Genomic DNA, 20,889 nt, shown 5'->3' with positions numbered 1-20,889 from the left:
TTTTGGCCTGTGCATCTGCACAATGCATATTGTGGCTTACTATTCATGATGGCTCATTTTAGACCATGATCTCTAATGTATTTGTGGAGTTAATGGCTTAGGCTTCAATAGCAGGTTGAAGGAAATACGCCAATGTGCATACACACAACCTTTCATTGGTGAACACGTATAATGACAAAGTTAGCATAGACATAAGACTTGTTCAGTGCAAAGCTTCAGTTCGCAGCTCAACACACGTCACTTCAGAGTCAACTGCGCTTCCTTGTATCTGTTGTTCACATGGTTTCCACATGGAACCAATCCCGACGATCTCATTGGACAGGAATGATGTAGCCAGCGTTTGACAGCCAATCGCAGCCGACCGCACGCATTCTCCGTTGCATGTTACTGGGTTGGTCCGCTAAATGATCGATCGGACTTGTAGGCTTTTAGTAAGCATTTATGATAGAAACATGGAGTGAATTATTGAGTTAAGCTTTTAATCAGGCTTCGGTTTTTATCTTAATTATTTGAGAATTATATTTTTAGTGCAGGACTTAGCGAAAAACCTAGTTAAGGCCTACCGAACCAGAGTTCAACACACTTCCCAATGACTTTCTCTTTTGACATTGATTAAATATTGCTATTCTAAATATACACCAGGAACATTTAATGAAGAGCAGTCAACTCATTTGTTGCATTGGGCTGCATGATAACACATTTTAAATGAATGTATTAAACTGGATCTTTTTAAATATTTATATATCCCCCACCAGAATGTGAACATGGATATGCATCATCATACCCTGAAACGGAGATCTCACTGCATCAGAAACAACGGAAATTTAAGAACAAGAAAATGGACCATATTCACAATAGGTATGTTAAGCCCTGTTAAATGTATTGCTTACTTTCTAACAAGCAATTTGGTATATATTGTGAATAAATATACATAATTACATTGATTAGTTGTATGGTTGATCATTCATAATCTCCCCCCCCCCCCCCCCCCCCCCAACAGATCAGCACATAACGAACTGGAGAAGAACCGGTGAGTTCATATAATGAGGTTTATATGTCAATAATAACTTTACCTGTAGCTTCCATCAGTTATACAGTGTGTTGGCGAATATTTTATATAGCATCAGCACGTGTATAAGTATTATTTTCCCATATTATCCCAGGATTATTTCCCACCCATGCTAACACTGTGTAATAAACCCAGGTATTGTAAGGTGCATTTGGCTAAAATATTCTAATGAAAAGCATAATATGGTATACAGGTAGTATAGCATAGTAGTATAGTATAGTAGTAGTATTGTACAGCATGGCATAGTACAGCATAGTAGTATATTCGGCTTATAGATTTTGTGTAGCAGGGGTATAGAATGGCATGGCATTGCATTATATCATATTATAGTATAGTATGGCTTAGCATGGTGTGACATAATAGGCCCAAAGTACAGTGACAACCATGATTTATTTTACCTCATTGTGCCTATTTAATCAGTATTTGAGAACACATTATACGCCTCATCAATGTTTCAATAGATATGTAGAAAGGCCAACGAGACAGAGAGAGGTGGGACTTTGTTACTGTAGAACCACTGTCCCTGTGCTACAGCTCAGCTCAGCCAATCAGAACACGTTTCAAGACAACAGTGCTCCTTACTGTTGATCCAATGGCTTCATGGTTCTGTTCATTTTAGCCAATAGGCTACTGCGCCAAGTGTTGTTAACAAGGAAAAAGACAGCAACAACCAATGTTTATTGGAATGTATAACGCGGAACAAGAAGAGATGAAGGATGACCATTCTTTCTGTCTGATCGTTGTTCGTAGTGCAAAATGGCAGCCAGTGCAAGAAGGGAGGACATTTTGATCTACATTCTATTTCATTATTTACGAGCAAGGGATACTTTGTGTTTTTGACGGAAATAAGAAAAAAAAACATACAAGTAGCAAAACAACACACACCGTAGTATTAAAAATGCGTAAAAGCTAGATAAATATCACAGTAGATGCCAGCTTCTGTCGCAGAATAAAACGACGAGCTTCGGAAATGAGCCACCAAAAATGTAACCGCAAGAGGAACAATACATTTCAACTCCCCATGTTTGCAGTCAACACCAGCTGACCTTCCGTCTTGCTATGCCTCTGTACCAGACGAGCACATCTTCGCCTGTGTCTGGAGAGGTTGAAGTCCCTCATACCCCTTGGGCCGGACTGCAGTCGGCACACTACGCTAGGTCTGCTTAAAAAGGCCAAGTCACATATTAAGGTAAGACCACACTGGGTCACGCACTTGTAAATATTGGAGTTATGTTGCATATGCTTGTGTCAAAAAGGAGCAGGTGGAGAGCTAGGGCATTTTGTTTTAGGAAGCATACTAGTTTAGGACACATGTCATCATGTCAGTACAAGTAGAGCAAATTACCCTCCTGCTTCTCGCTGAAACCCTGACCATGGACTCACATTGGTAGTAAGACAAGATTCAATGGCACTTTAATCATCCGAGGTGAGTAATAACCCCATGTCATCATAGAGACGTTATCAATTATAGTTATAACACAAGGATACCAATTTTACTTAGCTTATTCTCCATCCGTTCAGTTTATACATGTAAATGGACAGCTATTAAGCCTGCTTGCAGGTAGACTATATATGCAGACATTTTCTTGTCTTTCATCCCCAAAAATGTAAATCTAAATTAGAGTAACTTAAAAACAAAAAAATGCTGCATGACCACCTTTAAATGAATCAGGACTGCTATCACACTCAAAAGTGAAAGTGCTAGCGTGAATACAACACATTTTGACCATTTGGTTGCCATGGCATACATAATGACAAGGCAAGAAGATGCAGCAAGGGATTTTTTGTGGTTTCACAATATAATAAATAGAAGTAATGAAACCATCTATTGAGTTATAATAATCGGTTGGTGTGGAAACCAGGTTTAGTTCTATTGTTAAGTTGGAAAGAGGTTCCAGGAAAGCTTGGGAGGTCATTTTAATCCCTCGCTCTGCAGTTGAAAACCAACCTTAAAAAACCGGGGCACAGAACCAGTCATCTAAAGTGTGCTAAAAAGACAATGGTGGGAAAAAGTGCTCCATGCTTGCCTGCTAGTCAACATGTCGTGCAACCATTTCTTGTGCACTGAGAAGACATTGTGTTTGTGGAAAACTTAGCAATGAGTAATACTTTAACAGCCAATATTGTGTTGCGGAGAGGAATTCTTGTGACAATGAGATTTATTCACAGCGAGTTTGGTTATTGGCCCTGTTTTAGCCTAGTGGTTTACAAAACATGCCATTAAATCATAAACTACAGCAATGTAAAGGCATTCAAATTAATTTTGGATACATGTCATCAAGTAGCAGTTAGGGTTCAGGGCATTCTGCTCAAGGATGCCTACAGGTTATACTGTTGACAATGAGGGTTGAACCAAGAATCCTTCGGCTAGGAGCCACTCTAACAATCTGTCTCTTCCTTTTCTCTGTCTCCTACATCTCACTCTCCATCCCCTCCACACATCCCCCTCTCTCCGATTCCAGAAACTGGAGGAGGCCGACAGGCGAAGCCAGCACCAGCTGGAGAACCTGGAGAGGGAGCAGAGACACCTCCAGAGGCAGCTGTCCAACCTCAGTCCATCAGGGGACCGGGTGTCCATGGACACTCTGAGCTCCATGTTGGACTCCTCCGACCGCTCAGAGGATTCTGATCGAGGTGAGTCAATCACAATTAACACTTTCTATCTATTGTTATCAAGGTGTGTGAGAGAGACGGTTGAGCGAGGCAAGTGAGTTAGTGACAGAGGGAGAGAAAGAGAGAGAGAGAGGGAGGGAGTGAGAGAGAGATAGAGGGAGAGACGGGGCTCAATAGTTTTGAGACCAGTGAAAAGGTTCTGGGTTTGAACCCCAATGTACGTAGCCTAACTTTGGCGAGATGCCCTAACCTAGCCTGGCTATAGCCAGACCAAGCTCAATCGTAGATTGCACGTTGGTCTGGGGAGGCTGCTGCCTTTTTCTTCAGCAAAAGAGGCGTGATCAATGGGCCTAGTTCAAATGACTCTGTACTCAATTGGCTGCTTGCTGTCGCTTCCCTGTCGTCATTGCGTTAAACCAGCCATTAGCGTGCCAGGGGGAAAAGCCAGCTTGGTGATTTGCTCCCGCAAAAACGTATCGAAACTAGAAAGAAATGTATTGCTCTTCTCCAGACCCTTCTGCAGGTCGAACTCAAATCGCCGCCAGAATGGGCGGGGCTACACAGTCTAGCCCTAACCCCCTAGCTGCTCCTTACTGACCTGTATCTTGTCTTATTTCACACAGAAGACATCGAAGTGGACGTGGAAAGCACAGAGTTCTCCCAGGGCGAGATGGACAGCATCAGCCTCAACGGGGGCAGTGACCTGGATGACCAAAGCAGCAGGCAGAGCCTGGCCAGCGACGAAGGATACTCCACCTGTAGTCTAAAACTCGCCTTCTCGGCTTAAAGGAAAAAACACACAACCATGTCCATCAATTCCTCTCCAGCTGCTGCTGTCTCATAGAGCTTTCACACACGTCTCACACAGTACATATACTCCTTCCCGAGGAGAAACCAGCCTGAAACCTTCCATCTCTTCACCGAAATAACTATCTTCATGAGTGTTCGGCTTTCCTGTCGAAAGTTCCCGATAAGTTCGATCCACTTAAATTCTATCGACTATTTGTTTCCTAATTTCCTCAAGTCCTGATCAAAGCCATTTGCTACAACGAAGACTCAAGTCAACGTAATCATACATAGTCTATTTTAATATAAACCCCCCCAAAAAAACGAATCTTCTGAGTTTCTAGGAAGTACCCTACGTCTCATTCGTTCCACTTGCACAAACCAATCCTGACGCAAAGCCACGAAGTACATGCCCTTTATCAAATCCTTGCAGTAGTAAACCAGTACACTGTAATGTAATCCTATGTACTTACTTAAATACCAGCGGCCAACAACCAGCTAGAAGCTCACCAGATATTAAAAAACAAACAATCTAGTTTGCTTTGTAATAATACGGTCCAACCCGAGACATTATATCCAAACAGCACTTCTTGTCGTTCACTAAGTCAACGGGAAGGGATACAAAATCTGCATTCCAACAGAATTGACATTTCTAGAGACTTCTGCCTTGAGATCTAACACCACCTGAGGGTTTGGGGGCCAAGAGCCCCCACCTTCTGTGGGACGATTTGGGGGGGAGGGGTTCGAACAGGTAGCTGACATGTGATTTAATTTATTTTGCAAATAGTTGTGTAGTATTTATTTTTGCTATATTTAATTTGTTATTTAGCGAATACTTGGACACACTTGAATTGGAAGGACAAAAGCACCCTGTGATTTTAATTTATTGCTCATTATGTGCTGAATATTACAGGACAAAATATGGCCACCATTCTACTACGTATGTAGTGCTACAAGGCAGCCTCAATTTGTTTAAAAAAAAACCGCAATGGTCTTTTGTCTAAATTATGATTTACATCTCATGCCAATTTGTACAAGACATGAAACCATGATATTAAACAGTAATAAGCTACTTTGCCTTGTCGAAGCACAAGAGTCGAGCAATAAGTTGTCCAAATTTGTACGGTTGGCTGTGTTTGGCACACCACCTGCCCCAACCCAAAATTAAATTCAATGTTTTTTTGTTTGCTACAATGGTACCAGAACATAATCACTGGTAGAGAAAAAAAATGATTGTAATGAACAAAAGCTATGGTGCATGTGTTTTGAATGTAATCTTTTCATGTAAGTTTTATGCTATGATTTTACAAGTCTTCAAAGATGTCTGGAGCATGAACATTAGAGAAAAAATAACCATTTAATTGTATTTTCAGTCGCATCTTTTTCTATTGTAGCCGAAACGTATTATTACGTTGGAATATTCCTTTCGACACTACCCATGAATTAAAAATATATATATATACACACACCCAATTGCACTGGTAACCTCCTCTACCCAAAGAAAACCAAATACATTTGAGTATACCACCACCTATCTACAAACTATTGTGAAACGAGTCTGATGTAGATCACCAACACCACCAAATGTGTCTTAACATGGCTAATTGACTTAATTGCACAAATTTCCTTGCTATCAAGTCTTTTTCCACATTTTGTTATTTGGGGGAAAATTGTAAAATGCACTATGAAGAAGACTTGACCGTCGAAAGCACACCAAGGATGTTCCTGTGTGCTACAAATCAGCCAATCGGAGGCGGCTTCTGCACAACATACTGCTGGTTCCCTTCCCTGCTTGTATGCTATGGTTCCTAACAGCTGTCCCTGGAATCGTAATAAAAATATCACACTCGCAACGCTGGTCAGAAGTGGTATGTTTGTATGGTGTGGGGGTTAACTTGATTGGTTTACTATATTTTCAGTGAATCCCAAATGGGTTATTGCTTTGATCCAAATTATTTTTCTTGCGCTGGTGGGTTTACTTTCCATTTCTGCATAATATTAACCATTAAATCAGTCAAAACAAGGGTTTCACTCTCTCAACCAACGTGTGGTTCTGAAATGCCTGATGAGAAGTGTTACCTGCCCTGTTTTAAGTTTACCCATGAGCAGAAACAAATTGAAGAGAATAAATATTTTGCAAGGAAAACAATTGTCTTTTAATAATGGATGTACAAAAAAATAACAAGTCTGGTTTTGTTAAAATTCTGCATCGTAAAGCAGGCCTCACAAAACGACAAAGTCATGGCATGTCCAACCGACAAACATCGACTTCTTAATACAGGCAGCAACCAATTAAATAAGTTACACAATCCCAGCCACATGTATGGTTTTCTGTGGTCTCCACATACATACACAACTGGTGAATATGGTGAAAATCAGGTATCTATTAATTCCTTTACAAAAAATGTCCAAGATTTAAAACTTTTTTCCCGCTCTGTCTATATAATATAAAAAAGTACTTCAGTAAATCAAGCAATGGTGTACAGAAATGTATTCTCCAAGACTCAAGGAACGTAAATCATATGACCACATGGAAACATCGACCCAGCCAGTATACAGTTGGATGAACATTATTTACACAACACGACGGGTCACTGGGGCATTAAATGTCTGACGTTGAATTTCGATGTGTCGTTGTACACCGTCATCGGTTTGTCTGCGATACCACACGTTCCCACTCCTACCTTGCCGTCAACACTTTCTGGAGATGCAAATATACTCCTTTTAACCTATGAGGCACAAAAAAGGAGACTTCATTAGTCAATATCATCCTGAGACTTTTGATATCGTTAAATTAATAGAATTGTAATATATATAAATATGAAAAGGCTTTCTTTCAGAGAACCAATCGATAAATGCTTCATAGATGTTGACATCTCTACTAGCAAGCACAGGACTTGACAATAGTGTAAACTGAAACGTTCAACTTTGCTCCCAAAACACAAAATGTATTACATTGCATTGATTGTGTAAATAGTGTGGCACAGCAATTGCATCTAGTGCGACTACCCGTCAAACTACAGCAACAATCTGAGCAATTGAAAGATAACTTTATCAAAGTTATCTCTTTGTACAAAACACAAAAATTATATCAAATCAATATGTTCTAATGGGAATCACTGCAACCAAAGCTAAATCACATCAACAACTGAACATGTTTGCAATTGTACTGGTGGTATTTAAAATCAAAAATTACAAATGCCTACTTTCATCTATTCTCACAAAAGATATTTCAATAGTTTGAAATACGTAAATGGTGTTGCACCACAGTAGTGGAAAAGTCCTTAGAATTTAGACAACAATGTAACTGTTCAAATTGATAGCATTCTTTACGGTTTATTCAACAACATTCAGCTTTTGATACATTCAACCAGTCAGTGCACACGCATACGATCACACAAAAACCTACCTGTCCCTTTTTGTTCTTGGAGTAAGCTTTGTTATTGAACTGCTGCCACTTCGACTTCTGGTCCTCCCTTTCCTGCTCCAACTCCTTCATCCTCAGGACCTTCTTCTGGGCTTTTTTCTTCTTATACTCCCTCTGTTCTGCTATCTGCTCCTTCCTGGAATCAAGAGTGACAACAGCAACTATGTTCACAAGTTGTGAAACCCCCACCATAATCTTCTTCACCATCATCATCATCGGACAATCTTTTTAAAACACAACGTTGAGTTTTGTGGTCAAGGTTAGCAGGTATTGGACAACTGAAAGGTTTTGGGTTCAGGCCCTGCCTGTGCCCCGTCTACCTGCTCCTTAAAGACAGGAATCTCGGGTCGGCTTAGCTCAGGAGGTAGAGCAGTTGTCTTGTAACCGAAAGGTTGCTAGTTCGATCCCAGAGTGTTCGAGTGTTGATGTGTCCCTGAGCATGACACTTAACCCTAACTGCTCCTGACGAGCTGGCTGTCGCCTTGCATGGTCGACTCTGCCGTTGGTGTGTCAATGTGTGTATTAACTGATGTAAGTCGCTTTGGATCGCTTTGGCGTCTGCTAAATGCCCTAAATGTATCTAAAATGCAATGTGTGCATCACTTAGAATGAAAGCCCCAGCTAAAGGACTGAATAGTACATGGAACCATTGATGAAAAGTGCTCAGCCTACCAGCGAGCCCCACTATGACAACAGCTGCAGGTAAGTGAAGGTGTAGGTGGGAACGAGCTGATGAACCATACCTTGACTTGGGCTTGCCGTCTTCATCGCGGAGCTTGCCCTCCTCCAGGGGCTTGAGGTGCTGCAGGGGGATGACCTCTGCGTTGCCGTAGCTGATGAAGGTTATGGCCGCCGTGCCGTTCTCCTCGTCTATCTCCTCGATCTCAGCGTCGTACACCCTGTCAAAGAATCACGTCTGTAAGCAGGTGAGTAGGAGTTGACTACCATGCCCCACGTCATCCAACTATCCACTACGGTAACATGGTAAAAATATAGTGAATTATGATAACATAAGTTGGTCGTGGCATATATTTCCAAATTGTTTATTTAGATCTGAGTTTATGTATTTGTTAAGCCCTTTTGCAGTTTCTAACACTGAATTACATCTTAATTAAAATATTTGATGCCTAATACTTTTAAGTACGCAATATGTGCTTATTAATCTATTAAGACATCTGACTTACTATAAAATAAATGCAATATGTGGCCGTGTGTGAAAATGTAAGCCCACTCAGTGACGATGAATCATAATTAATGCATCACTGAGAATAATCAATGAGATTAACAATAAATTATTCATTGCCCACCAGCCTCCCCGTTAATATTCCCATAGCGTTCAAGTGTTAAGGTGAACACCTAGAACTAGTCAGATGATTCCCACACAGGCTACAGTGAGAAGAGAGCAGCTGACACTCACTGTCCGTCCTGGCTCCAAACAGCCATACAGCCATCGCCAACCTTCCAGTTGTGTTTCAGCGGAGCTGCGTCTGAGCTGTTGGTACTGGACGTGCTGTCAACCGGCTGAGCTGCAAGCAAGTCCTTAGTCAACTCAATGACTTCCTAGAAATAAGAGGAATGAAGTCCAGAAGTTACAATATATTATAAATATAGAACGAAATGTCATGTGAATGCAACAGGCTTGTTTGTTTTTGTAACACATAAATACAACACAATTTATAATAAGTGCATTAATAATCCAGTAGATCTTATGATTAATTTGAGCCTACTACAAGCACCTGTAAATCTTTCTGTAGTTTGAGCAGATCTTCATTTTCCTCGTCGGTAGACAAGGCAGCTTCCACCTGCTGTAGTTGGGCCTTGTAACTGCTCAGCTGTTTCACTAGGTCGTCTGACATCTAAACAGAGGGAAACATACAAAACAGTTAGTTGAGAACACACTAGGGGCTGATGCCTAACATCACAAAGGCTAGCACTGGGCTAACACCAGGTTAGCATCTATGAATTCCGTGAATAAAGCAGTAAGTTAGTGCGTGTCAAATTGGGATATGGATTTGACGTTTATATTAAATGAAATAACCACTGGGTACATAAACTAATTTCGAATTGATTGATATTTCTGGGTAGTATTAGAGAGGTCGGCAGTACGGCAAAGGCCTAAGTTAGCATATGTTAGCTACTGCTACTGCTAATGTCCCATTAAAGCGATGACATAACCATCGAAAACATACAAATCGAGGCAATTTACTTACCTTTATATTATTGTTGTTCTATGTTGTGAAAATAGTGAGCATCAAGATCTATAATGCCTAATTTCCGAAACCGATTGACTCGGGAGACAAACAACAACTCGGCCTGCTTATCAACCGACAGTCCGACACAGCTTTTCAGGTAATGTGCAGCTGAACCATCGCGAGAGTTTGGTGGTCTTCGAGGAGGAAATCAGGTTGGATCAGTTTATGGTTGAGAGACGCTAGGGGGAGTTACGAACTCTGTGCTCAAATGGTCTACAATAAAAAAAAATAGGCAAGCTACAATTTATGAATTGTGCCCTGTGTGTTAACCAGCTATACATGGTGGCATTACAAATATATCCATTCCATCAGATCAGTTATTATTTCATTATTGTATGGTTGCTATGATTATTTATTTGTCAGGAAATGTATAGAAAGCGCATTAGAATCAATTAGAAATGTATCATGGGAAATGGAATGCAGGCAACACACAAACAACTGACAAAGCAGAATACCAAATGCTTTATTGTGAGTCTCCATTATCCCTTTTCCTGCAATTAGGGTTTTCTAACATGGCATGTTTAATACAGCCATAGCTTGGCTGTTAAAACATGATTTACAATAATCACTAAGAATCCCAAAGCAGGCTATATAACTCTATTATTGTACCACAATTAATAATGTATGCCCAAAAACCAGAGCTAATTTCAACATGTCAGCTTTTATATATGTGACACCGTACCTAATAAAACTATACTTTATGAGCCATAGGGCAGATGCTCCTATAGCTCTTACAAATCCTCTGCTTTTAGCTTTCTCTATCTCCTCTAATAAACCCTTTTTAAAACAGTTTGAAACCTTAACTGGTGTTCCTCACAAAATGTCCCAAAAATTCTAAGGCATTTGTTGGGGTGTGTGTGGATGATGGCTGGTTTAAGCAGCCTCACCTGCCCAGTCTGATTGGACTCTAGGGCTGGGTGAGGCTGCACCACTGTTGCACATTGAGCAATCAGTGTTGATAGGTTAAACCAGCCATCTCCACATACAAACTCAAATGGCAGTGGCCAACCGCCGGGCATGTTTATTAACTACAATCGTTACAACAAACCGGATTCAACATCACTACCCTGTCCTTTAATTAGAGGAGCACAGAAAAGCCACCGAGGTCGAGAGTGGCAGCCACCCAGCCACCATGTAGCAGGGACCTTTTTACTGCATTAAAGATAGATTTGAAAATAAAATATTCAGTGTATTTGATTAAATTATTGCTGAGATTGACATTGGGTGTTAGGATTCAATAAACACACAAACAACCCACCGAACAAATCTTTTTCCTCGAAGGCATCTAAAAAATAGCATGGTATATTTGTATATGATATTGTGTACATCACGTTAGAGTCACTTCCCCTAAAGAGGGTGGACTATGAATGGGGGTCAGGATAGGATAAGAGGCCCCGCATGCGTGTTGTGCGTGCCCTCATTCACAAGCCAATCACAATCATGGTAAACAGAAGATTGCGTCATTGTTATTGTCGTGGTTCGTGGGGTTCTGTTTTATTCTACAAGGTGGACGTGGTATTCGTACATGCATTCGGTTTAAATTGTGTTGATCTCGACCGGAGACAAATAGAGTTCGTACAATATGTCGGTTTCGAAGGAGATTTCCTCGGAGGAGTTACAAGGTAGGAGATTCATAAGTTGTGGCAAGGGAAGAACGTTGTGAACCTTCTGGGAAACAGCCGATTCATGCACACAATGTGGAAAATAGATAAGGGAAATTTGAAAAACAAAAATCATTGCATCCAGTATTTTACAAAGCTAGCAGCTATCTCAGTCCATCAACCAATTCGATTGATTCACCTTGCGTTATTATCATGAGCTCTGATATCGCGATAACATGAACAGATTATTCATATTACCGTTCTGATTGTTTTACCACCGTCAACCGCATTATTGGCGCATTGTTCTACGTGCTAATCTGTAAACCCTTTCGTCTCCCAGGTTCTTGGGTAGAGCTAAGCTTCAGTGGTTCAAGCTCCCACACGACGGGTTCACAGGACGACCAGGGGGAACAGAGCCCATCCTCAGGCCTGGAGGCTGACGTAGAGAACATGCTTCTGGAAGCACAACATGAGTCGGCCAGAAACAGCTCAAAGGGAAGCTCTCATTGTAACAGGTTTGTGTGGATGGCAAATGCACACCTTGGATTTCACCCTCCCCTATTGTGAATGAATTTAAACATGAAACTTTCTGTGCTTTCATCAAAACAGCCCACTCCGATCACAGACTCCCCTTATAGGCCTACTGTGTAAGGGATCGGAGGCAAACAGCTCACAGGTAAAATCCATACAAATCAATGAATATGGAATATATGAAATATTTATTATCTTCAGTCACCCAGTAGATTATGTTGCAGTGTTTGGTTAAGTGCACTCCATATATATATAATATAACACTTCCACTTCCACGTCCCACGACCACTTCCATCATGATAACATCTGTTGTGCCGCAACACATTATGTATCCATTAAAGGTGTTATTGATTTCTGCAGTCAGAAGAAGACTTCCAAGAAAGGAGGCGTGAAGTGGAAAACCTGATGGTCAGGAACGCAGACTGGATATGGGATTGGTCTAGCCGACCCGAGAACAACCCGCCCAAGTAGGTTGACCGTAATGTAGGCCTGCCCACATCCGTCAAGTTACTTCAATGCACCATCACCACAAACAAAATAATGCTAAAAAACAGAAAGCAATGCAGTTTCTTTCATGAAAACTACGATAGTAGCCTCAAGAATATATAAACAGCCATTACAGTTTTTCATTTAGCAGCGGATACCTTTATCGAAAGTGATTGAGAAAAGAGGCTGAGGACAACAGAAGCCTACAATGAAAATGTGAGTTGATACAAAAAAGGATACCAAAAAGTTAGCATGTAGACATTAAACCTCAACCTGAATTCATATAAATTGGTTATCCATTTAAAGAAGAAAGGTCCTGAAATTAGCCGTACCATTGCCTCATCAAACAGAGACAAAAACAGATAATCGCTAGAGTTTCGTTCACTAATAGCAGACAGAGGGCGCTAGCGTTTCTCACCAATTACACTCGAAGTATGACTCTACCTTCAAAGGACAACCATCCTGCTAACCTCGCCTTTTTAAAAAGGCTTTCAGGTTATTTTCTTTCTGGGGTTGGGCCCCTGGAAACGCCCCTGAAACCGAGTTTCAACAAGCATAGGACAGGTGTGTCGCAGCTATGCTTAATAAGCAGGTCAAACCATCACGGCCAATAATATAATATTATGCAAGCAATAGCATGTGTTTAATCGAGAGGGAGTCTTCTACAATACAAACCAAATCTACAAGTGGTGTTGGTTCTACAATGGGTGTTAGGAGGTTGGCTCCCCTCTAATCGTATTATGAGGCGTGGAGCCTGGGCCCGGCAGGGGGTGTGTGGATGGGACGCGGATGCGATGCCATTAGTGAGGCACCTCTGGCGCGTTATTAATCCATAATTGATGCGTCTCTCGGCAGGGAGTTCCTGCTGAAGCATCCCCCGCCGCGGCGCTCCGCCTCCTCCCTCAGCATCAGGAACACCCGGGTGATGAAGAGTGGGGGGGTCCTCTCCCCTCACTTCCTGAAGCTCTTCCTGCCCTCGCTCGTTGTTTCACACATACTGGCCATTGGCCTGGGGTAAGCACTGCATAGTAGTAGTAGTAATACTACTACAATAATATTAATAATACTTTTATATTGTAATTTATAAGACGCTGGAATACAAATTGACATAGAGTGAATTCAGATACATGAGATTGAGAAGCAGGTAGATGTTAGGATCCCTTGCTCTAAGATGCCTACAGGTTAGGATGTGTACACACGGAGAATCAAACCCAGTACCCTTGGAATTGTTCGCGCTCTCTTCGGCAAAATTGTGACTGATTTTGTATTTTTTTCCTTCTTGTGCAGGATCTACATCGGGAAGCGTTTGACCTCACATAACACCTACTGATTATGTTGCTGTTTTAAGCTCAGGACAACTCCGGTCATGCCGGGTTGGATTGCGCAACTAGGCATGCATCAAAAACTACAAACAAAGCAAAAAACAAGGAGGAGAAGAGACAGCTGTGTGTCATGCTTGGGTTTGGCCGATTCCTCAATGCTCAACGGTTTAGGGTGAGGTCCCAAGCTCCAGTCATTGCTAAATCACATCGTCGTATTCATGAATATGTCCCCACACACACACTCGCTATAACTCCAAAACACCAGGCCTGGCAATGACCTTTTTGCCATTTCCTGCTCCCTCAAATGTGCACGAATAGGAACTGACATGGAAAGCTGTCAGTTCCTGTTATAGTGGGGGGAAAAAGATGATGGTTGCCTCAGAGTGATCTGCCATCCAGTCGATTGCTTCGTTGTTGTTTTTTTGTTGCATTTATCATGTTTTGCTCTGTTGTCTATGGGATCTGCTTCTTTTAAGAATGGTTATTATAAATAATTATAAATGATTCACATGTAAAATTGACAATGCAAGCAAAATGTAATCAGACTTTGTATATTGAACTGTGATTGTGTCTTCCATAAGCTTTAAATGGACCTTTGTTTTCAAGCTTTTACTCAAGGCAATATTAAAAAAGGTAAATGTTGAAGAGGATTCCTTTCCTAAATACAGAAGTGTTAAGACGATTAGAATTTCCTGTCTGGTTTAATCGAGTCCATCTGTTCTTATAAACAAGAGAAAGCGACTATCCTATCAAAGAGGTTCTGGACTACATGCAGATTAACACAATAAGATTTTTATTTAACTTTGGTCAAAATAATGAAACAAGTGAATACATTGTCACCATGTTAGGAATCAATGGACAAAGACAATGCATCGTTATGTTCGCTTTAATGTCATTTTATGATCCATGTGGTCAATCTTCATTTTTGCATTCACAACTAGAGAGAGAAGAGCCACATTTTTAATATGCAGTTCAAATTCGAGTGACATCCCTAACAAAATGAATAAGAGCACGTGAAGGAAGCCAGTCTAAGAGTCCTACTTAACGTGAGATGGAGGCACTCTTTATTACAACGGCAATGTGTGCAGTTTTCCCCTCTTTATGTGTGTTTTCATAGACGGCCACGCATAGCAGCGGTATATGAGGACAGAACTATAAAACAGGATTCCAAAATAATGCACATGAGGTTTGTAAAAAAGAAAACGACTGGGACGCAAAGTAGTAGCGGTCACTGATAGGAGATAAGTATTAAGGCTGTGGATTCCCTTTGCCCATCTACTGCCTTTCAGCCTCTCGCCGTCATCTTAAAACAACTTGAGAAAGAAATTGTCTGGACACAAACACATGATTGGCCGTCTCCGACAGTGGTTCTGAATTAGAGCCGCAAAACAGTTATTATTTTTTCTCCTTCCGATTTGAGTTCTGCTAAAAAATTAAATTAAAATAATAGACAGTGGTGTGACTGGACATTTTTTTCCAACCTCTCTACAACATAAAAACATGCAAAGCAATAAAGAACAACATGTTTAATACATACTTGTAGATTTAAAAACACATCTTTTAGTTTTAGTTTCTTTTATTATGTGGATGACAAGGTGTACTCGAGTAGATACAGTCAGTGAAATTATGTCACCATATTGACTGGGATAAAGTAAGAGGAGGAGGAGGAAAAAGGAGGAGGGGGGAGAACAGAAATGTCCACTTCCCACTTGGCATGACCATCTGCCACCAGTAGTTTTGGCCTGAATACACGACCAATGGGGGAATGTTACAGTTAGGCCTACCGGCCAGCAGTCCATGTGTGAGATGGGCCCCGAACTCTTTTGCAACGGTGCTAAAACTTTGACAAGACGTCAACTCGTTTTTTTGGGGAGGGGGGCTTTTCCGAGGAGTTCGTTCGGTAAATGAAATGAAGGCTTTTAAATGTCAACACAAACACCAATGCGTTCGAGAGGGTCACCTCTGGGGAGGGGACAGGGAGAGAGGAAGCGGGGGAGGGGGAGTGCCAGTCTGTCAATCAGACCCACATTGGAATTACTGGGTCAGGGGGGGTGGTTGGGGAGGATGGGGCATGTTGATCAGCCCTGGTGCCAAAGGCAAAAAACAACCTAAGCTCAGACTTAAAAAAAAATAAAAACAGGCCTATGGAGCTGGCCTATGAACCTCCTGTGGGAAAAGAAAGAAAAGGAGACGTGCTTTCGAATTCTTCCCCAGCAGGCAACCAGGGGCCGTTGCTTCTTATACAGATAGACAAGTAGTAGGCTTGACTACAACGGTGCAAGTAAAAGCCCTATCCTCTGGAGCCCCCCACCCCCTCCGCAAATTAATTTTTTTAATCTTCGTCGTCTTCTTATTGTCTCCTAGTTGATTTTGTCCTGGAAAATGTACAGGTTGTTAGTGGCCGCCACGGCGATCACATTTTCTTTGGGGTGCCAGGCCGTGTGGAGTATCTTCTTGTTGAAGTCCAGGCTGTCCACGCTGATCTCGTCCTTCTTCCGCTTGCCCCCGGTGGACACCTTGCGGGGTTTCAGCGTGGCTCGTGGTTTGCTGCTCTCCCGGGACGCCTCCAGCGTGATGTCCCGTCGGGTGTTGCGGTCGAACATTCGGAAGAAGTTGTTGTACGACCCGGTCATGATGGCACTGAGAGAGAGAGCGCGAGAGAGAGAGAGAGCGCGAGAGAGAGCGCGAGAGCGAGAGCGAGAGAGAACCACAGTCTTTGTTTACACTCGACACAAAAGCTTGGTGTCAAACACAGAGAGGAATCCAAACATCCAAGAGGACGGTCAGAATGATTAAGGGGTCTCGAGAAACAACTAAAGAGAGTGTTATGAAAGAGGGAGACAGAGTGAGTTGTTATTTACACTTAACACATAAATGTCTGGTTGTTAAAAGCCACTCAAACATAGGAGAATCCAATCAATCAGACAATGGATCAGACAGGATACAATACAACAAGCTATAGAAAGATGTATGTTACCTGTCACTGCCATTCCAGCAGCACTCAAATTTGTCAAAGATGCAGTCGTTTTCATACAAGGAGCACAGTTTACTGCGAAGGTATTCATGAACCTGAAACAAGAACAACATTACTTAGTCCAATTTCATCAAACCAATTGTTAAAAATAAAACAGCACAATAGCTCATGCTGTTTAAAAAGGTACAATAATTCTTTAGATCACTTAGAACACTTTGATCAAATTCTATAGTTTTAATTGCCTTCTACTTGTTGCAGACAGACCCTGCAACAAGTTGTTAACATGTGTGCGATATATAAAACATGATGCAGTTCATTACGATGACCTACATCGTGTCCCATCTAGATCAGCTCTCTCCATGTTGCCCCGGGCCTCTTCACGCCATCCATTCACTACACACCAACAGTCAAAACACATGAGGCCACACCTGATACGTCTCCACGGGCCGGTTCTCCATGTTCAGGTCCCACACTTTGACAGAGAGGTAGTCCCGGGTCATCATGTAGCGTCCGCTGTGGCTGAACTTGACGTCCGAGATGGAGGAGATGATCTCCGAGAAGAAGGACCGGCTGCTTGGGTCCTCAGGCTCCTCAAAGACTGGGGTTCAATGGAATAAAATAGAGGGAAAAGGGGCATTACTTCATGGCACTGGATGTTAATATGGCACAAAATCCCACAAAAAAACAAAGAAACCTTCAAAAATACTATTTCTTATTTCAACATTCCAAAGCAAGTTTATTATTTTCCATTTCTCTATTTAGATAAGGTAACATAAAATCTACATTTCTTCAATATATTCAATAAATACTTACACTTTGAGTGCCTGTCACAGAGCGCAGCCGCCCGCATGTCACAGAGACGGATGGTGCCTTTGCTACTGCTGTACACAAATACATTACATTGGTGTGGATGGCACTCTGCAGCCGTGATGACTTCCGTCAGTTCCTCCATGTTGGCAGGCTTGATGTCTACAATATCTGGGAGCGCAGCATTAAGGGCCAGACGAAGACGCACAGATACACATTCAAGAGTCCACCATACACTACAGCAATGGTGGTTTCCAACGCCTGTGGGATTGAGTCACAGGCCATTTTAAACCCTAGAACTTTGACTCATTGAACATGTTTGAGACCCCAACTTCTCTATTTTAGTGCATCCGCTGTCACAAACATCAATTATATTCTACGAAGTTACGAACATTGTGGGTAACGGCAATATCCCACAGATTGTTTGTGCATTGTGCTACACAAAGCAAGTCTATGTCAGCAAGTATATCAGCCATCTCCAGTGACCATATGCACACCGAGCAACCCAAAGTAGGGTCCAGACCCCACGGTAGGGAAACACCGCACCAGAGTATGTTCCTGACGCACGACTCATCATAAAGACATTTCTTTTGAAAAGGATACTGAAACTTCTGTCTGTGATTTCCAAGTGCCATAGATTTATTCTTAGGTCATCTGCGGAGAGGTACGTTTCATGGTCGCTATTTACAGAAATGGAATTAATGTGATAGGTGTGCGCGTTGGCGAAGATCCTGCGCGGGCTTGCCTCCACCATGAGGTCCATTGGCATCAGCACCGGTACCTGCGAGTCACCAACACCAGCGCAATAGGAAGACTTAAGTGGAGTCCACACTATTAAACTGCCTCCATTTTACCACCAGGTGTGATGAATGATTAGCCACTACAAGGCAATTCAAAATCAACCATCTCGTGATGTTACACATGGGAGAGGCCGACCCTGATGTTTAATGGATCGATAACCCTGTGACAAGCCTACCCAACGTTCCGTACCAACCGAGAGAGCTGTTTAATCATCCATTGATCACACATCCGGGTAGACACTCCCCTTGGTGATGTCACTAACAGGGAGGATTTTGTAATGACTCATACTGCCCAATCAACATCACACCAGGAGGTAATATAGGGATCCTTTGAGCTATGGGGGGGATCCAAGTTCCAGACGTACCCGTAAAGAAGAGATCCTAAAGGGGTCTCGAAGCCGCCCCTCCTCGTCCTTCAGGTTATAACCCTCTGCCCGTTTGTCCCTTTCACTGATCTTCCACAATTTGATAGTTTTATCTGCACAAAGACGAGTTAAAGTGAGGTTAATAGAGAAAGCTGGCAAACGGTTATGTGACACAGTGCAATTTACTACCATCTTTAGCATTGAGTCATTTAGCATATGCTTTTAAGCTAAAACAACCTTCAGTGATTTCAGATTCATGGTATAAAGGAGCAGGGTTAGGGTATCTTTCGTAAGGATGCCTGAAGGTTGGGCTGTTGGCATCGGGGAAGAGCCCAGCACCTTTCGGCTGGGAGTCAAACACCCACAGGCCCTACAGTCCATGCCCTTTAATGCTCACCATATAAAAGGTATTACGTTGAAACACAAAGAATTGAAAGCAGAGGTCCTACCATTTGTTGAGAGTAGAAAGTGAGCAGAGTTTTGCTGGGGTAGCCATCTTATTTTGTTGATTTTCTCTTCAATTTCTAAACTTTTCAAATAGTCAAACTCTGGTTCGTGACTCTGAAAAGTGCTATAGACATTGTACTCCCCACGTAGTTGTGGACGATTTTTTGACTGAGAGAAAGGAAAATGTACGAAACAAAACAATCATTATTATTATGCACCAACAAAGCAAACTGCACTGAATGGATCCACACCAGGACTATCGTTACAACCATAATACAATAATGTACCTCTTGTTCATGCTGAAATATCACTACTCTTCCTCCTTTATCCCCAGTTGCAAGCAATTCTCCAGAATAGTTGAATTCAACCGTGGATATTATGTCAGCTAGAAAAACAAAACAAAATACACGTCTCAAAATAGTCCAACACGCAAAAAATAAATGGTAGCAATGTTTGGTTAATGTCCTGCACATTCATTTGGTGAAGTTCCCACATGAACGTAAAGTCTCTGGCACTACTAATATATGTCAATGGCATGAGCCTTATCTAAGGTTGTACTGCATACTAGTTGTGTGATTCATTACTCTCATATGGCTTCAATGCCATGTTGAAGCCGTGCATTTGCGTATGTGTTTTAAGCATGTATCACTATTGTGTGTATTTGTATGCACACAACATACATGGACGCAGCACAGTGACGTCAGGAACACGGTCGCTCCCTACAACTAGCTCAAGGCTAGCTACATAGCCCCCGAAATCTAATTGACCGTGCAAGGAAAATCGTTATTAATTACAATTAAAAACAAAACTGCACTGCCTTTCATGAATTGCATTGAGTCCAATTACGCACAACACACACATCTCATGATAGGATGCCCACACAAATCATTAAGAACCGACTTTTTTTACCTAGCCTGGTAAGCTATCAGCTAGCCACTTACCTTCCGCAACATCTTCATCTATCGCCCCTTTCACTTGGGAGAAACACCACTGAAAATCATTTCCTCCTGAAACTCCTACAATAAAGAGACAATAAGCATCGCGTTAGCTCCACACTGGGGGGATGTTGCGACGCGTTGGGTCCAAACATGACCCGACAGTGACACAGTTTTGACAACTAGCCGCTTTATTAGCCGCTAGCGAACCTGGCGATCCAGGCCATCACATACACACATACACACATCATCTCTTTTAAAGTCCGTGTTTAAAAGTAGCCCACCTGCCATTGCTTCATTTAGCAGCTCTTGGGATACTTATTCAACCAATGCAGCTTTCTTGAGGGAATAGAGATAACATCCACAATCAGGGTGAGGACTGGGGAGTACAGATCTGTCAGACCACGGAGGAAATTATCCCAGATTTTTTTTTCGCTTCCAAAATGGCGCACAGTACATGGGCCGATGACGTCA

At 42.0% G+C, this 20,889-nt stretch overlaps 4 protein-coding genes across 4 annotated transcripts in view; 2 read left to right on the top strand and 2 right to left on the bottom strand.

The window, feature by feature from the left end:
* The window catches only part of LOC115559976 (max-interacting protein 1-like), a 7,076-nt gene extending 755 nt beyond the window's left edge, over nucleotides 1-6,321 (top strand). The window contains exons 2-6 of the mRNA XM_030379225.1: nucleotides 756-858; nucleotides 1,001-1,030; nucleotides 2,144-2,258; nucleotides 3,532-3,703; nucleotides 4,306-6,321. Coding sequence (XP_030235085.1) covers nucleotides 756-858; nucleotides 1,001-1,030; nucleotides 2,144-2,258; nucleotides 3,532-3,703; nucleotides 4,306-4,469 — 584 coding nt within the window. The 3' untranslated portion in view covers nucleotides 4,470-6,321. The remainder of the gene's footprint in view (nucleotides 1-755; nucleotides 859-1,000; nucleotides 1,031-2,143; nucleotides 2,259-3,531; nucleotides 3,704-4,305) is intronic.
* Nucleotides 6,322-6,598: 277 nt separating this feature from the next.
* smndc1 (survival motor neuron domain containing 1) lies at nucleotides 6,599-10,286 on the bottom strand. Its single transcript, XM_030379226.1, has 6 exons — nucleotides 10,106-10,286; nucleotides 9,632-9,751; nucleotides 9,313-9,455; nucleotides 8,639-8,794; nucleotides 7,878-8,031; nucleotides 6,599-7,197 (listed from the first exon to the last, which is right to left on the bottom strand). The coding sequence occupies exons 2-6, from the start codon at nucleotides 9,749-9,751 to the stop codon at nucleotides 7,060-7,062; spliced, it is 711 nt and encodes a 236-aa protein (XP_030235086.1). The 5' UTR covers nucleotides 10,106-10,286; the 3' UTR covers nucleotides 6,599-7,059.
* Nucleotides 10,287-11,503: 1,217 nt separating this feature from the next.
* On the top strand, nucleotides 11,504-14,732 carry bnip4 (BCL2 interacting protein 4). Its single transcript, XM_030378942.1, has 6 exons — nucleotides 11,504-11,769; nucleotides 12,089-12,263; nucleotides 12,358-12,424; nucleotides 12,640-12,746; nucleotides 13,621-13,779; nucleotides 14,053-14,732. Exons 1-6 carry the CDS (start codon nucleotides 11,730-11,732, stop codon nucleotides 14,093-14,095), a joined length of 591 nt encoding a protein of 196 aa, XP_030234802.1. The 5' UTR covers nucleotides 11,504-11,729; the 3' UTR covers nucleotides 14,096-14,732.
* Nucleotides 14,733-14,957: 225 nt separating this feature from the next.
* On the bottom strand, nucleotides 14,958-20,889 carry LOC115559824 (protein phosphatase 2, regulatory subunit B, delta). The gene is made up of 10 exons (XM_030378941.1): nucleotides 20,700-20,889; nucleotides 20,422-20,496; nucleotides 19,768-19,865; nucleotides 19,483-19,648; nucleotides 19,034-19,146; nucleotides 18,472-18,649; nucleotides 17,875-18,039; nucleotides 17,490-17,659; nucleotides 17,065-17,156; nucleotides 14,958-16,727 (listed from the first exon to the last, which is right to left on the bottom strand). The coding sequence occupies exons 1-10, from the start codon at nucleotides 20,704-20,706 to the stop codon at nucleotides 16,448-16,450; spliced, it is 1,344 nt and encodes a 447-aa protein (XP_030234801.1). The 5' UTR covers nucleotides 20,707-20,889; the 3' UTR covers nucleotides 14,958-16,447.

This window comes from Gadus morhua, chromosome 15, assembly GCF_902167405.1.
Source record: "Gadus morhua chromosome 15, gadMor3.0, whole genome shotgun sequence".
NCBI lineage: Eukaryota > Metazoa > Chordata > Actinopteri > Gadiformes > Gadidae > Gadus > Gadus morhua.
The sequence above is the reverse complement of the archived record's forward strand: the minus strand, read 5'-3'. Positions and strand labels throughout refer to the sequence as shown.

Bases quoted from the DNA above. Each gene is read 5' to 3' on its own strand.
- LOC115559824 (XM_030378941.1), bottom strand. The intron at 19,866-20,421 runs GTAAGTGGCTAG...TTGTTTTTCTAG, and splicing joins AGATGAAGATGTTGCGGAAG to CTGACATAATATCCACGGTT. The intron at 18,040-18,471 runs GTATCCTTTTCA...CTGCGCTCCCAG, and splicing joins AATCACAGACAGAAGTTTCA to ATATTGTAGACATCAAGCCT.
- smndc1 (XM_030379226.1), bottom strand. From the start codon at position 9,751: ATGTCAGACGACCTAGTGAAACAGCTGAGCAGTTACAAGGCCCAACTA. The intron at 8,795-9,312 runs GTGAGTGTCAGC...ATTCTTTGACAG, and splicing joins GTTTGGAGCCAGGACGGACA to GGTGTACGACGCTGAGATCG. The intron at 8,032-8,638 runs GTATGGTTCATC...TCTTGATTCCAG, and splicing joins GACGGCAAGCCCAAGTCAAG to GAAGGAGCAGATAGCAGAAC.
- bnip4 (XM_030378942.1), top strand. From the start codon at position 11,730: ATGTCGGTTTCGAAGGAGATTTCCTCGGAGGAGTTACAAG. The intron at 12,425-12,639 runs GTAAAATCCATA...TGATTTCTGCAG, and splicing joins CGGAGGCAAACAGCTCACAG to TCAGAAGAAGACTTCCAAGA. The intron at 12,747-13,620 runs GTAGGTTGACCG...GTCTCTCGGCAG, and splicing joins CCCGAGAACAACCCGCCCAA to GGAGTTCCTGCTGAAGCATC.